Here is a 15,190-nt window from a genome sequence, read left to right on the forward strand (position 1 = left end):
AATGGGGATATGTAAACTCACCTTATAGCGTAGGATATATGAGGACGAGATAATAAAAGAAAAGGCTAGGATGGAAACGGTCACGCTCCTCAAGGTTTGACGACAATTAATCCTAATTGTTAACAATAAAGAGAGTTAAATATAGTCATAACGAAAGGTTAAGTTTTATAACGGGTTTCGATGTGGTTAAAAATATTGAAAGCTACATTATTGTTAGATATAAAGGGTTATTGTTATATTTATAAATGTTATTGTTGTTATTGTTATCCTTGTTATTACTATTATTATTACTAAATATTATATACAATAATATATTAACGGAAAGATACGAGATAAAAAGTTTGAGCTTTGATAAGAGAACAATACATCTCATTTAAGCGATTGATAAAAATGATTTATTGTTATTTTTATCTATTATGTACACCATATATATATACATATTTATATACATATATGTATATTACATGGTTAATAAAGGTTCAATGACACGAAATTAAATCCGGAGTTCGTTTATGAAGAAAATGCATATTTAATTATATACACATGTATTAATATCAAAATCTTTAATTAAGAGTATTTAAAAATAATAATAACAATTAAAAACAACAAAACCGGGCCTGGGGGATTCGAACCCGCGCCCCCAAGCCGGTACAAGCTTTAGGACAACATGCGTTGGCCATCAGGCCAGCGCCTCAATTTGATGAAACAATACAACAGGAAAATTAAATACAATGTATGCAGTTTATGTTCTTCCCCAAATCAAACCCTAGACTTTAAATTGGTTAAATCGCTTGGTGTTGATTCAAATTGACTTGGGGCTTTCGTTTGTTGATTAAAAACGAGTACAAAGAAAAGTTTAATTACCGGAATTGATGATGAAATGAGGGTGAACGACGAGATGAGTTGTCATGGCTCTTGGATTGATCGACGAAGGTCTTAACGGCTGTGTATGTTGAAATTAGGTTAGGGGTTAGGGTCGCAATGTAATAGGGGTGGTATGGTGTGATTTAATTGAATTATGGTGACGTTTATATAGTGCTTTAAGAACCATTTAGGCCGCGGTTCGTTTTATTCGCAATTACGTATCAATTAGTTGTCTTTGCTAACTAATTACCATGTATAGCTTGTCGGTAGACGCGTTTTAGGTTGTCAATGATTTGATTATATCAATTTGCTTGATTTAGTCCGTAAATTTTGGTCCAAGAAAAGAGGGGGGGGGGGTGTTGTCAGCTGTCGCAAGGGAGAAGATAGGAGGTTTAGAAATTTTGAAAAAAATTGCAAACAGGTCCATAGTTTATGGTGGTGGGTCAAAAGTGGTTATTTTGATAGTTTAGGATTGAATTTGCATGATGCTCAAAGTTATAATTATTAATATTGAATAACTAAAAAATTAAACGAGTCAGGTTTTCGGGTCCGAAAATTGACGAATGTTACAGTATGGACATGGCAAGTGGTGAAAGGCGATTAGTGAAGGATATGTGACAGTGGGAGGTCTAGGTTTTGATGAGCTTACAGGAAACGTGGTGATGGTATGCATAGAGAAGGTTATAGTTTGGTTTGTAGGTATGGTAGGACCCATCAAGGGTTTGTAGTGATAATGAACGAACGATTGGTGGCAGAGACAGATCGTGAAGGAATTAGGGTTTACATTTAGATGTTGAATGAAAGTAAGGAGTGGATAACAGGTTGTTGAATGTTATAACCCGTTTTAATCAACCGGGACACGCCTAACCCATACGAGACCCATTATCCAAAAACGGGTTAAATCGTTGAGAGCTCTCCGTTTAGAAATCAAGCAATTTGGTGGCTTTAGTAGAGGTGGGGAGCGACGTGAGAGCGACACATAGGATTTTATGGTAGACAATTATATAGATAGTTAGATTAAATAGATTAGATTATCGGGAATGTAAGCAAGCTAAGCCATTCATGAGATACAAATTAATAAACTTAGAGGTGTGACAAGTCAAGCTTGAGCTTCTTCACATATAAAGCTTGACTATGCTCATGAGCTTGAACTAAGTAAAACGAACTTAATGTCGTCAACTTCAATTTAATATCTTAACTATAGATTTACAAAATAACAAAACATATTCAAAAGTTGAGTAAAAAGGGACTTTTATGAGTATATAAAAAAAAGTGTGTTGGTTATTTGTGATCTTTGCCCATAGAAATTTTTGTTTCTAATCCCTTTATTTTAGTATTGGGTTTTCGTTTTTACGAGTACTTTTACAACCATAGTTGTCAACAACTATGTGCTTGGTGCTCAAAGCACATAGGCCTCGTTTAGGGCTTAGGTGTAAGAAGCAAAATAAAGCAAGGGTCTGGTAAAAAAAACGCATAATGAAAAGTAAGTGAAAATAAATTATGTGTTCTAAAACTTGAATAACATAGTTCGAATACCAAAATTACCGATAGTCCAATACCAATAGTTCAACACCCAAAAATTATCTAATACTAAGAGTATTCACATATTATCCCTCATTTTTAGGAGGTTTTATAATGTATGAAGTGTTTTAAGATGTTGTGAGTATGAGAGATAAAAATATAGTAATTTTTCTTTATATTTGAAAAGTTACCGTTTCACCATATTATTTTTTTAAATATTTTTTTAAAAGTGGTTATGAGTGAATAAAAGATGGAAGATAATAATAATAATAAAAATATAAAAATATTCTTTAATTGAAATTATAGTGATTTTTTAATGTAGTGTTAATTTTACAGAAAAGATGCAGATTAGGGATGAGATCGGTACCGTACCGGTACCAATACTGAAGATCTTGGTTCCGAAAATTATAAATTCTTGGTACCGGTACTGGAATATTAGGTTCGGTACCGGTATTAAAAGTAAAAATTCGGAAAATACCGATAACAAATCGGTACCGGTAGCGGTACCGATTTGGTACCGTCGGTACCGAATCTGTACCAAAGTTTTGAGTTTCGGGAAAATACCGGTAACAATACATTCGATACTGATACTGAATATGCTCATCCCTAATGCAGTTGCTCTAAAAGTTTTCAAAACCCCAAAACAATAAACAAAAGCATTCCAGCTGTGGCATAAAGACAAGAATAGTCGATGATTATATAGGGAGATTGAAGTAATAAAATTAAGTAAACCTTCTTTAGGTAGCTGTTATCGATCGGTTAGTGATAAATCAAATGAAATATATTTTTCTCTTTCAAAAAACAGATTTTTCTCCTAGAAACACGCCTTGATCATTATGAGTTAATTAACCATCACATTGCATGGAAATTGCGCCTAGGCACCAAGAGCGCGCGATCACTTTTGATAGGTATGCTTACAACACAACTTTGTCAGCTAGATCATCACATATGGGTAGAGATGTTCAAAACGGTTTGGGACTAGGAACCGGAACCGGTTCCTAACCGGTTCCTATATTCAAAACCCCCTTTTAAACCGGTTCCAGGCTCGAACCGGTTAGGGAACCGAACCGGTTCTCCCACCCTCGGACCCCTAACCTATCTAACCGGTTCTTACCGGTTCATAACCCGGTTCCTGTACCGTAACCGGTTCCAACCGGTTACAGTGTAAAAAAAAAAAAATTTTTTCGTTTTTTGTTTGCGATTTGGATTCTAAACTACGATTTGTATTTGTATAACATGAAAAATAAAAAAAACAATTAACATAAAATTCATTTTATTTACTTTAAGAAGTTCAAAAAAAAAAGGTTACATGTTTTAAAATCTTCAAAAACAAACTAACAAAACATTAAACTTATAAATATAAAGTTGTGACATATTATTTCTAGAAAAGCCTTCTTATTCGTCGTAATTATTGAGCGGCGACTTCTTCCTCGGAATTACTTGTAGAAATGCCTTCTTGTTCGTCGTGCACTCGAACATCAAGTGGTGTTTCATCTTCGAGAGTGGTTACGTGTTGAATACGATCGATTGAGTCCAAGTGATCCTTTAAGCAAATGCACATCTCCACCGACTCCGAATTTAGTCTTGTTCTTCTCACCGATATTACCCTGCCACTAAGAGAAAAAGCGGATTCTGAAGCTACAATAGAAGCTTGGACGGTTAGTAAATCACGGGCCATGGTGGCAAGAATCGGAAACTCGGTTTTACCTTCCACCAAGCCAAAACATCAAAAGTGCCATATTCCTCTTCGGATAAACCGGTAGAGTAATCATTTGCACTATACCTTCCTAGTTCGCTTGAAGGGGTGTTACCCCTTTGTTTTTTAGCCGTGCTAATCATGGGATCTCGTACTCTAGTAGCACTTGAACTTGATGAAGACCCCCCCGGCATAGGCATGTGTATGTTTGACCCATATTTATTTAAATAAAAGTCATACATAAATTTAAAATTCAAGTTAAAATCATTTTTTGCCTCTGTTGAAAAGTTTGGGTCAACTTCATGCATATCTAAGGCTGAAAAAATTTTGTCTATCACACATTCAACCCCCGTAACATTTAACATTGGGTTTAAAGCGGCGGCGCAAGTAAAAACCGGTGGCAGTTCAAGAAAGTATTTTTTTAATTTAAATTTCATTGGTAATATGATGTTTGAAAACATTGGACTTTTATTTTCAAATTCTTTAAGATTGTTAACGATTAAAAATAACTCCGAAAGAACCAAGGGACTTGTCGGATAATACGTTCCCGATAGTTTCGTAGTTGATGTTTTAAAAACTTCAAGAAAAGTCGATAAGTCATTGATAATTTCCCATTTCTCATTTGAAAAGGGGATTGCCAAATCATTCTCGGCAAGACTAGAATGAAACATTTGTAAAGTTTCTCTTTGTTCCAAAGCACTTTGAAACATTATGCAAGTGAAATTTCATCGATGAGGTACATCCCAATTAGCTCCCAAAGCTTTTCTTCCCGTATCTTTACAAAATTTTCTATATTCCATTTGTCTTTTTTTACTTTTTTTAAAAACTTCATGTATCATTAGTCTAAAATCGTTTATAACCGATGTAACCTCATCCGAAGCAAGTCCGTCTTGCACGATTAAATTAATGATATGTGCAACACACCTTGAGTGAAAAAATACACCATTGCAAATCGGCGTATATTTTAATTTTAATTTATCAACCGCCGATGTATTATTCGACGCGTTATCAAATGCCATTGAAAATATTTTATTTTCTAGTTTATAAGTTTTTATAACATAATCTAAAATTTCAAATAAATTATCTCCCGTATGTGGATACTCAAAGAGTTCGAAAGCAATGGTGCGTTTCATCATTTCCCACGATGACGGGTCTACCCAATGAGCGGTGACACAAAGATAAGATTCGGGTAGACCATGTGGAGCCAACCAAACATCACTAGTTAAGTTTATTCCCGTATTTATATTTTCAAAATATGCAATTAGTACCTCTTTGGCCTTCTTCCACAATTTTAAACAATAACGTTTAAGAGTATGACGACATACGTAAGTGTATTGTGGTTGAAGCGTATCTCGAATCATGGCGGTTAAGCGAGGGTTGTCGAAGTGGCTAAACGGAAAAGCTTCTTGAATCACAAACTTCGCCATACGATCGTGAACTCGATCAATTTGGTATGTAAATATTCCGCCTTCACTATCCATTTGCGTTTGTTGCGAATTGACGTTCTTTTTCAACGCCTTGCAATACGGTTTTTCGATGTGTTTCTTCAAATTTGAATTCGAAAGTGGGTTTAAATAAATCCCACAAAACTTGCACCGAGCCTTCAATGAATGGTCACTCAATTCAACCAAATCCCAATTGCACCAAATCTCTTGATTACGATTATGAGGTACAATACGAACGAAACTCGGTTCGGCGTTGGAACCTTGACCAACCGATGATTGTGAGGCAGCCATAACAACAAATATGAATATAGAAGAAGAGAAAACAAGAGATTAGAGAACTCAAAACGTTGTAATAGCGTTTTTTTGTATTTTTTTGCGTTCGGGTTTGCGTTTTGAGTGTTGTGATGAATCCATGACACCAAATACCTATTTATACTAGTAGTGGGGTGCTTGGGGGAGCCAAAAAAACGGCTATTTTTTACCCCAACGGTCAAAAAACGGCCAAAAAAAACGATTTCCAACGGCTATATTCGATCCAACGGCTAGAACCGGTTAGGAACCGGTTCCGGATGGTTCGGTTCCAGAACCGGTTCCGGTTCGGTTTCGGTTCCTACCCGCCCTCACTCAGAAATGCAAGAACCGGTCACGGATCATCGGGTTGAATCAGATAGGGTCCGGTTCCTACAAAAAACGGGTAGGAACCGGTTCGGGTCCGGTTCAGGTCCACCGGTTCGGTTCCAGGAACCGGTTTCGTTGAACATCTCTACATATGGGTAGATTGTTTAACATAGGAAAACTGGTGCCTTTGAATGAGTTACTTTTATCAAAGATTTAACATCCACGTTATATCAAAACACAAGAATGAATTCAACGAGATACTGTGTGTATAATCCCACCAACATCCAGGGCCGTCTTCAAAATTTTAAATGCTCAAAATGAGTATTAGAAAAAGACCCTTAAAAAAGAAAAAAAATATCCCAAAATAGTCCAATAAAACATATTATTAGACTGTGTGTAGTGGGACGAGAGGAAGGGGCGACTTGAGGCGAGAAGAAGGGGAAGACCGCCCCCTGCGATATGTGGGCGAAAAGGGGCGGGGGCAAGGTGTTATTGTCGCCGTCATGGTTTAAAAATAATATTATTTTATTATTATGACCGTTTTCAAACGGTCAAAAAAAATTTAATTAAAACAATATATATATCTATATAAACATACATCTTCTTCTCCATTTCATATCCATTTCATATCCATTTCATATACAATTCATACCCAAATTCTTCAAAAAATCTAGCAAAATGAATCCTACAAACAACCCGAACCAACCGAAACCCGTGGAACTCACCGCTATCATGACAGAAATCTTAAAAAAACACGAAAAGTTTGTCGAGGAACTCAACGATACCATGAGAGAAACCAACAAACAACACGAAAAGATTTCCGCTATGATGGAATTGCGGGAAATGAGTAAATAATACGAATTCCTCAAAGCTGCCGGGTCACACGAAGAGGCCGCATTGTTGCAACGACAACGAGTCGAAAAAATGCGCGAATATTATGAATACTAGTATTTTTTTTTAGTTATGTTTTTTTAGTTATTTATTTTTTTAGTTATGTATTTTTTTGTATTTCTTTTTAATTTTAATGCATTTTTATTTAATCATTTAAATAAATTGGTTTTTATTTGTTTAGTTTAATTATAAAAAAAATAATAAAAAAATATACTGTGGGCCCAGTTTGTAGCCGCTACACCATTACACCCCAAAAACAAATTATCCCCTTGCTGACTGGGCGCCACGTGTCACAATTCGCCCCTCCACTACGCATAGCCTTGGGTTATCTACAAGTTCATTACTTCATTAGTATGTCTAGATCCACTAACATATTATTAGATTGTTTAATGTTTGATTGGAAAAATTAAATTTTCAGGGCCCTATTGGTTTCTTATCAACCAAGTTCAGTTACTAATGTTTAAAAAATATATTTATATGTATATATATATAATATATATTACTTTTTTAAAATTATTTTATTAACAATTTCATACCCTCATCGAGACCATGCCCTATGGGGTTTGAGACGATCCTGCTAACATGCGCAAAGCTTCATAAGGGCTAGCTATATTTAGACTTGGAAGTGTAATTTTAGTCATTTCCTTAAATAATATTATCTTTATCTGGTTGAGGCCTCCTAATCCCAAAGCCTCAATTAAACATATGTATAACGAATATTTTTAACCCCTAATTTAAATATATAAGTTCTGCCATCACTATGTTAATTGCATAAGCATATTAATCTAACAAAAATGAAGGCGAGTATATGCACATAAAAAACTTGAAGTACTTTGTTTTCCGGAACTTAATCTGCTTGTGATGACATAAACGTAATTATACTACATGCCTTGCAAGTTGCAACTATATGACAGCATAAGTTTATTAAATAATAAACACCGAAAGAGCTTTTTTGTATCATTGACTAATGCTAACATTGAAACTCGAGAATGTTGATGATGATTCGCCATAAGTTAGCATCGGTAGTTCCTCCCCAAACACCATAGGACTGGTATTCGTTTGAATGACATGCGGCATGTGCGACCTTCGTATGGTTTCCAATTCTGTAGCAACTTCTTTCATTGTCGGCCTATATTTTCCATTCATACTAAGGCATCGCATTGCTAGTTTAGCCACAATAAGAAGCTCGTCCCTGGTACCCTCTTTAATCACTGTTGCATCAAAAATTGACATGACTCTCCCTTCTTCCATGGCCAACATAAAGTGTGTAGCCAAACTTCTGTTTTCACCAAATCTAGTTAAAGAAATTGGCTTTTCTCCGGTTAAGAGTTCAACTAAAACAACTCCAAAACTATAAACATCACTCTTTTCAGTAAATTGGCTAGACTGGAAATACTCAGGATCAAGGTAGCCAAACGTACCTTTAACTAAGGTAGTCAAGTGAGTTTGATCTATAGAGACGAACCTTGAAGTTCCAAAGTCAGAAACTTTGGCCCTGTATTTGTCATCCAAAAGTACATTACTGGTTTTGATATCTCTATGGTATATTGGTATAGAAGTTGCTGAATGCAAGTAAGCAAGTGCTCCTGCAACCTCAGTGGCTATTTGTAAGCGCATGTCTAAAGAAATTGGGGGCTCGTCAGTTTCGTTGTGAAGGTAATCATACAATGTACCATTTGGAACAAACTCGGAAACAAGGAGAGGGACATCAGTCTCTAAACAACATCCCAACAATTTAACCACGTTTCTATGATTAATTTGGGAAAGAACAACCACCTCATTAATGAACTGCTCTAATTGACTTTCACCAACTATTTTTGATTTCTTTACTGCCACAATCCTACCATCCACCAACATTCCTTTATATACTGTTCCTTGACCACCTCGGCCAAGAATTCTATTTTCATTGAAGTTGTCGGTGGCCTTTTGCAACTCACGTGACGTGAAATGTATGGTTTTATCAACTAAAGACGGATCGGCTTCTTCTTGTTGTTTTAGAAGTAAACCACCATTACGTTTAAAAAATCTCTTTCTTCGCCTCTTTTCTTTTGTTTTTTTAATCACTTTGTACAATATGTAGCTAATTGCAACAAGAAAAAGTATACCCAAGCTTATGCTAACACCTGAATGAAGGCCAATACAAAGTGAGTAGTTAGTATGTGGACTAAACGGTACGTGAACTTCCCCAGCTATTTCTAAATTTGTTTTGATGGTTATAGAGAATGCATTTTTGTGACAAGTAACCATAATAAAAATATTCACCGAGTGGTTTCATAATCTTTGGACTTTTTGTGGTCAGAATGTAATCAACTAAATAATATGTTTATGATGTTAAAAAAATTATTTTGCCAAAAGATGCAACTGGTTACATGAGCTTATGGAGAGGGGAAAAAAACCTTAAATCAAATAGCCATTTCCATATCAATAACATTGTATACTGGGTCTCTTAATTGGCTACATGAGCTTATGCGCCTACATGGCACATTGGGAATTTGGGTACATGAAATTGCTACTGGAGGGAGCTTTTTTATTTATTTGTTTTAATTTTTTGTAAACTTAATAGTAATTTGTTATATTTTTGCAAGATTAATTTGGAGATGCTTGTCAACAACTGTATGTTGAACTCGGGGCTTGAATATTTGGAGGGTGTAAATGGATTAAAATCATAAAGAAAAAACATTACCTAGAATTACACCAGGGGAAATTCTTCTTTTATCACCATAACAAGCGAAGTTCTCACTTAAAACTGAGCCATCAACGTCAATTGTTCTCTCTGTTTCACAGTAACCTCCCCTATGTCTGCACCTTCTACACTCTTCACTTGTAGGATCTTCTCCTACAAGAGTAAGTTGTTGCCCGGGTCGTTTATGAATTAATTTGGGATGAACAATAATATGATTATGATGAATTAGATGATAAGTATCATTTGGATGAGTATGCACATGAATGCCTAGTGACTCGCGATAGGAATATGGACAAAAAACACATTACGGCTTTACATGATGAAGGTGAAATAACCGTTTTGACTAACCTAACCGACACTACTAAACAAATTAACCGGCGTAATGTTTCATAAAATACAATTTTTACTTTTTATTTTTCTATTTTGACTTTCATATTTGACTAAGATTTCTTGATTATAAGCGTCCAACACAGGTTCCAACTTCCATGTCTGAAAGCAAACAACCAAACAACCAAAATAGATACAATATATTGGATTACATACCGTGGTCAAAATCGCATCCATCTTCTAAATAAGGGTTTCCTATCAATCTTGAATCCATGTTGCATCTCCACGTATCCACGGTTGTACCATTGACTATACCCACTGTGATTCTTTCCGGATAATCAACACAGCAAGTTAGTTGATAGTAGTCAGTGAGAGTCCACAGAAGTGATATGTTAGTAGAAGAGATAAATGGGTCAAAAAGCCTTCTTTGGTCATATGAAGTTTTATCCACCACGATGGCTGACCCACAACCTCCATCTTTCAAGCCGGTGAATTGAATGTTATATGATTTGAAAATATTAGGAATTTCGTTTTGGCAACAATCACCAATTCCAAAACAGGTGTTTCTATCGCTATGTGTAACATCACGACAACTCGTTGAACATGCTGTGAGCACACTGCCCTTACTCATCAAAAAGGCTGTACCACACCCCTCAAATAAAAAAATATTGTGTCTATCTGAAAACCAGAAGGGACTACTACCAAGATCGACTCCCATACTCTCAGTGTTATTCCGAATTGGGTTTTGGCAATAAGAGATGCTCGGCATCCTAACATTGACTATTTGTTCTTCCAAGTTGACACCTAAGAGTTCTAGGTGGTTGAGTGCAGGTAGAAACGGTGTCGAGGAGTTGCAGTCAACTACGTACCATTGGTTAATGAAACAGCCCACACCGATTCCAAAAGGGAATGGAATCTTCACGTTCCCGCACATATCATTGCACCCTGTCTTGGCGTATTTTGCAATTCCTACTGAAAGAAAAAAAAAGGTAAATGGTAAGCTTGCAATAGCTTCATACTTGGGGAGAACAGCGACTACAACAAAAAATTTAAGTGGGTGCCTATGTTTATAATAGTGATTTTGATTAACAAAACCTACACAGAATTTAACCATAGACCAACGAGTCTACTCCGGAACTTGGAATATTGTTTGCAACTTAATACATGTACATTACATGTTTATTAACTACAAAAATTCGAATCCATAATATTAACAAACAAAATAAACAAAAATAAAAAATAAAAGTACTATATAATGAATCACAAACCTTTTTGCGTACATCCATCTATTAAATAAGGGCTGCCTGTAAATGAGTCTGCATAGTTATTGCATTTGAACGTATCCACTAGAGTACCATCAAACATAGGCACCTTGAGTCTTTCTTGCATATAATTATTACAGCAAGTTATTTGATGGGAGTCTGTTAAAGTCCATAAAAGTGATACGGGAATAAAAGAGGTATTCCTTCCTACTATAAATTGGTCAGAAAACTTTCCTTGGTCATATGAAGTTTCATCCACCATGAAGGCAGACTCACAACCTCCATCATTCCCTTGCCTTTCCAAGCTGGTGAGCTTAACACTATACGACTTGAGATAATGAGGGATTGTAGTTTGACAACAACCACCAATTCCAAGACAGTTGCTTCTATCACCAAGGGTAACATTAAGACACCCCGTTGAACATCCTGTGACCACACTCCGATTATCTGCCATCAAAGAAGCAGCACCACACCCCTTAAAAACAAATTTATTGTCTGATTTGGAAAACAAGAAGGGGCTATCACCAAGATCGACACCCATAATCTCACTACTATTCAGAAATGGGTTTTGGCAATTAGTGATCCTTGGCGTACTAACAATGACTCTTTGATTTTTCAAGTCTACACCCAAGACTTCCAGGCCATTTAATGCATGGAGATACGGCCTTGAGTTCTTGCAATCAACGGTGTACCATTGACTGATAGAACATTCCGTGCCGATTCCAAAAGGGTATGGAATCGTCACGTAGTTCCCACACGTATCACTGCACCCTGTTTTGGCGTACTCTGCAGTTGTAGGTGGTGTTGCTGTTAATGAAAGGAAAAATAGTAGATGCAGGTAAGATAGAAGTAATTTCATATTTGTAAATTAGAAGGACAGGATTATATCAAAAAATATGTTAGGGGTGTTTGTGTGTATAATGGGGGATTTATTGGAGAGAAGTAAACCAGAGACTAACTAGTCGACTCCTTACGTGGAAATAACTGAAGCTTGGATCAATGGTTGGTTATCAAGGGATCTGGTACTTGTTGGCGATAATCTATACTATATATAATGAGTGAAAGATGGGCAAATTAAGACGGTATATTTTAAGGGATTTATAATTGTTTAAACATAAGGTACAACCTAAAATGAGGGTAAAGTGGTAATTGAAGTATTAAATCTCACTTGTTTTCTAATTCTCTTCAAAATAATTACAACATTTCCCCCTCAACTTTAATAAACTTTTGTAAATATAAAGAATAGTTATAAATTTGGTCCTTCATTTTTTAACCATCTGTTTTTTATATTTTCATTTTTAACCCAAATACCCCCACGATTTTTAAACGGTTATAACTTTTTCGTACGTTAATATTGTTTTAAAAAAATTGCACCATAAAAACGAGCATTTAATTCTCTTTAATTTGAATATGATATTGTCATAGTTTCTTTGATGGTTAAAAAAATAAAATTTTACGTATAGGCATTTGCCGTCCGATTTTGATGGTTAAACTATGAGTCAAGCCAACGGTTTTTTGTCACCGAAAATTGAAACTAGGCCGTTGAAAATTGCAGCCAACAAAACCAAACCATTAACAATGGTTAGGTTCCGTTTTCGTTTGTACTTCAATATTAAATTGAGTTTAAAATAAGAACTATGAATCTACTTATAACAATAAATGGTTTCACGGTTACAAACGAAACAACAAGCACCTATAAATCTACGTAATTATCAATGTCAGTGTTTCCCGCCCGCTGCATCGCGCGGGCACCCGTCCAGTAGATAAATAATCGTCGGCCCTTTGTTTGAAAAATTATGGATATATATATTCTCTTATTAAAATTTTATAAATATTATTTTCAGCTTTAGGATGTATTTGTATATTTGCTCTTGAATTTCTCTTACAACTTATTTTTACTTTTAGATTTATAATTATAAATCTCATGAAAATATTCCAAACACAGGTGCATACATCAATAAAATTTTTAAGTACTAACTTGAACTCGAATAATAGTGATAACAAACTAAATGAAACCAAAATGTCTTTAATCTTCCAAATTTAACAAAAGTTAATTAGCATCTTGAGTTTTCTTAAATAGAAAATAGAAACCCAAAAATTCTCCAAACAGGTTTTAGTCTTTAAATCAAACACAAAGAATTGACGTTTGATATTATTATTCATTAATTGATTAACTACAATGTACAAACGCAAAAGAGATTTGCCTTTAAATCAAACGCAAAGAGGATATACATATTTTGACTAGAGGTTTGAATCTATTAATCTAACCCAAGTTAACACTACATAAACCAGATAAACAGAAGTTTTAAAACATGCTGTAACACATACAATTATACTCGAGTAGTGAGGCGTGTGAAGAAACAATCAAAAGATGATTTAGTGGTGTGTTGCTATGAGTTTAAATTCATATAAATCTGATCCGTGTTATAGTTCAGGTATTTGTAACTTCTATGGTGTGATTTAGGGTGTAAATGGAATTTTTTTTAGTTTGATTAATTTTGCTTTGCAACGGTTATGTTGGAAAAATGTGTGATTAAAGTGATTTTTCGAGAACTTTGTACACGAATATTTATATCACAATCTATGCACTTAATACGATAAAATATTGAATATTGATAATCACAGTGGGATATCGGTAACAAAATCAAAAATAGGTAATAGCGGTGGGATATCAGTAATTTAATATCATGTAGAGTTTACAGACACACACATGTATAAAAACGTAAACATATATATTATTAATATCAAAACTCAAAAGCGTCCATATTTGAAACATAATCTAATCGCAAGGCATGAAATCTTCCTCTGAGTCCACATGCGTCAACCAAGGCATCCAAAATATCTGTCAAATATCGTATAAATATATATTGGTTAATATATGTTATATATCAATCAATATCGCCGGTAATATCGATACCGATATTCTGACTTATGTTTGAACTAATATTTTGCTTGGGGACGATAACTATGCATGAATCACACTTTTGTTAATATAATTACTAACCTTTTCTTTTGGCTTCTATGTTTTGAGACCTTCGTGATGAATCACCCGTGTTTAAAATGGAGCTAAGATGATATAGATATTGATGCTTGAAGTTGGATTATGAAACTGTGAAATCAATAACGAAAAAGGAAAGGGAACAAATGAAAACTTGTCCCACATTAGTGAAGAACCAAACCTTGAGAGGTTTATAAGGTGGTACACTATTTGGTTATTGTTTTACTTTAAAGAGATATACACAAGCTTGATCCTAAACGGTGTTCCTTCTTAACATGCACACGGAAGCGCAATGTGGTACTTTGATGATGTAGTTGCATTTAGATCAATTCAAGCATTAGTAAACTGATTAGCAATCATTTATTTTCCAGCTCAATTTTTCACTATAAATTTTGTGTGTTGTCCATTAATGCCTAGGGCGTTTTGGGTACCAAATAAGCACATTAGTGCTGGCTACACTGCACCGTGCGCTAATGTGCGGTCGTTAACAACGGGCGGTAAGCCAGTTTCGAGCGTTAATGTGTGCGGCGAATTCATACAAACAATCAAACTTTTTTTTGTTGTTTTTGTTTCATTATATCATAATGGGTGGGCTAGTTAAAACCCCGCTGCCTACGTGACAGTGACGTGATGCTTAAACTAGAAAATGCTAGTTAGCCCACAACACATAGTCTGAATACCAAGGGATCTTTAGTGATAAAACACACCAATTCAGATGCAACACTTGAATATTAACGTAAACCTTCAAGTGCTAGTGCCTTCCCCAGAGTACAACATTGTAAGGCCCCGTTACCGGCGCCTCACATTTGGACGTTGGATCTACTCATAAACGCAGTTCTAAAATCAGAGTTAATTAAAAACTTTCGCGGAAAACTAAAACAGTCA

The 15,190-nt window shown here is 35.2% G+C and overlaps 1 protein-coding gene across 1 annotated transcript; it reads right to left on the reverse strand.

The window, feature by feature from the left end:
* Nucleotides 1-7,853: 7,853 nt before the first annotated feature.
* On the reverse strand, nt 7,854-12,326 carry LOC143583309 (wall-associated receptor kinase-like 6). Its single transcript, XM_077065645.1, has 4 exons — nt 11,314-12,326; nt 10,262-11,017; nt 9,719-9,871; nt 7,854-9,158 (listed from the first exon to the last, which is right to left on the reverse strand). Exons 1-4 carry the CDS (start codon nt 12,164-12,166, stop codon nt 7,993-7,995), a joined length of 2,928 nt encoding a protein of 975 aa, XP_076921760.1. The 5' UTR covers nt 12,167-12,326; the 3' UTR covers nt 7,854-7,992.
* Between the last annotated feature and the right edge of the window lie 2,864 nt (nt 12,327-15,190).

This window comes from Bidens hawaiensis, unplaced genomic scaffold (genome assembly GCF_021521415.1).
Source record: "Bidens hawaiensis isolate Kalapana, Puna unplaced genomic scaffold, B.hawaiensis_p1.1 tig00032357_1, whole genome shotgun sequence".
Classification (NCBI taxonomy): domain Eukaryota; kingdom Viridiplantae; phylum Streptophyta; class Magnoliopsida; order Asterales; family Asteraceae; genus Bidens; species Bidens hawaiensis.

Coding starts and splice junctions, on each gene's coding strand:
- LOC143583309 (XM_077065645.1), bottom strand. CDS start 12,166: ATGAAATTACTTCTATCTTACCTGCATCTACTATTTTTCCTTTCATTA. Junction 11,018..11,313: donor AGATGGATGTACGCAAAAAG/GTTTGTGATTCA, acceptor TTTTTCTTTCAG/TAGGAATTGCAAAATACGCC. Junction 9,872..10,261: donor TGGATGCGATTTTGACCACG/GTATGTAATCCA, acceptor TTACTCTTGTAG/GAGAAGATCCTACAAGTGAA.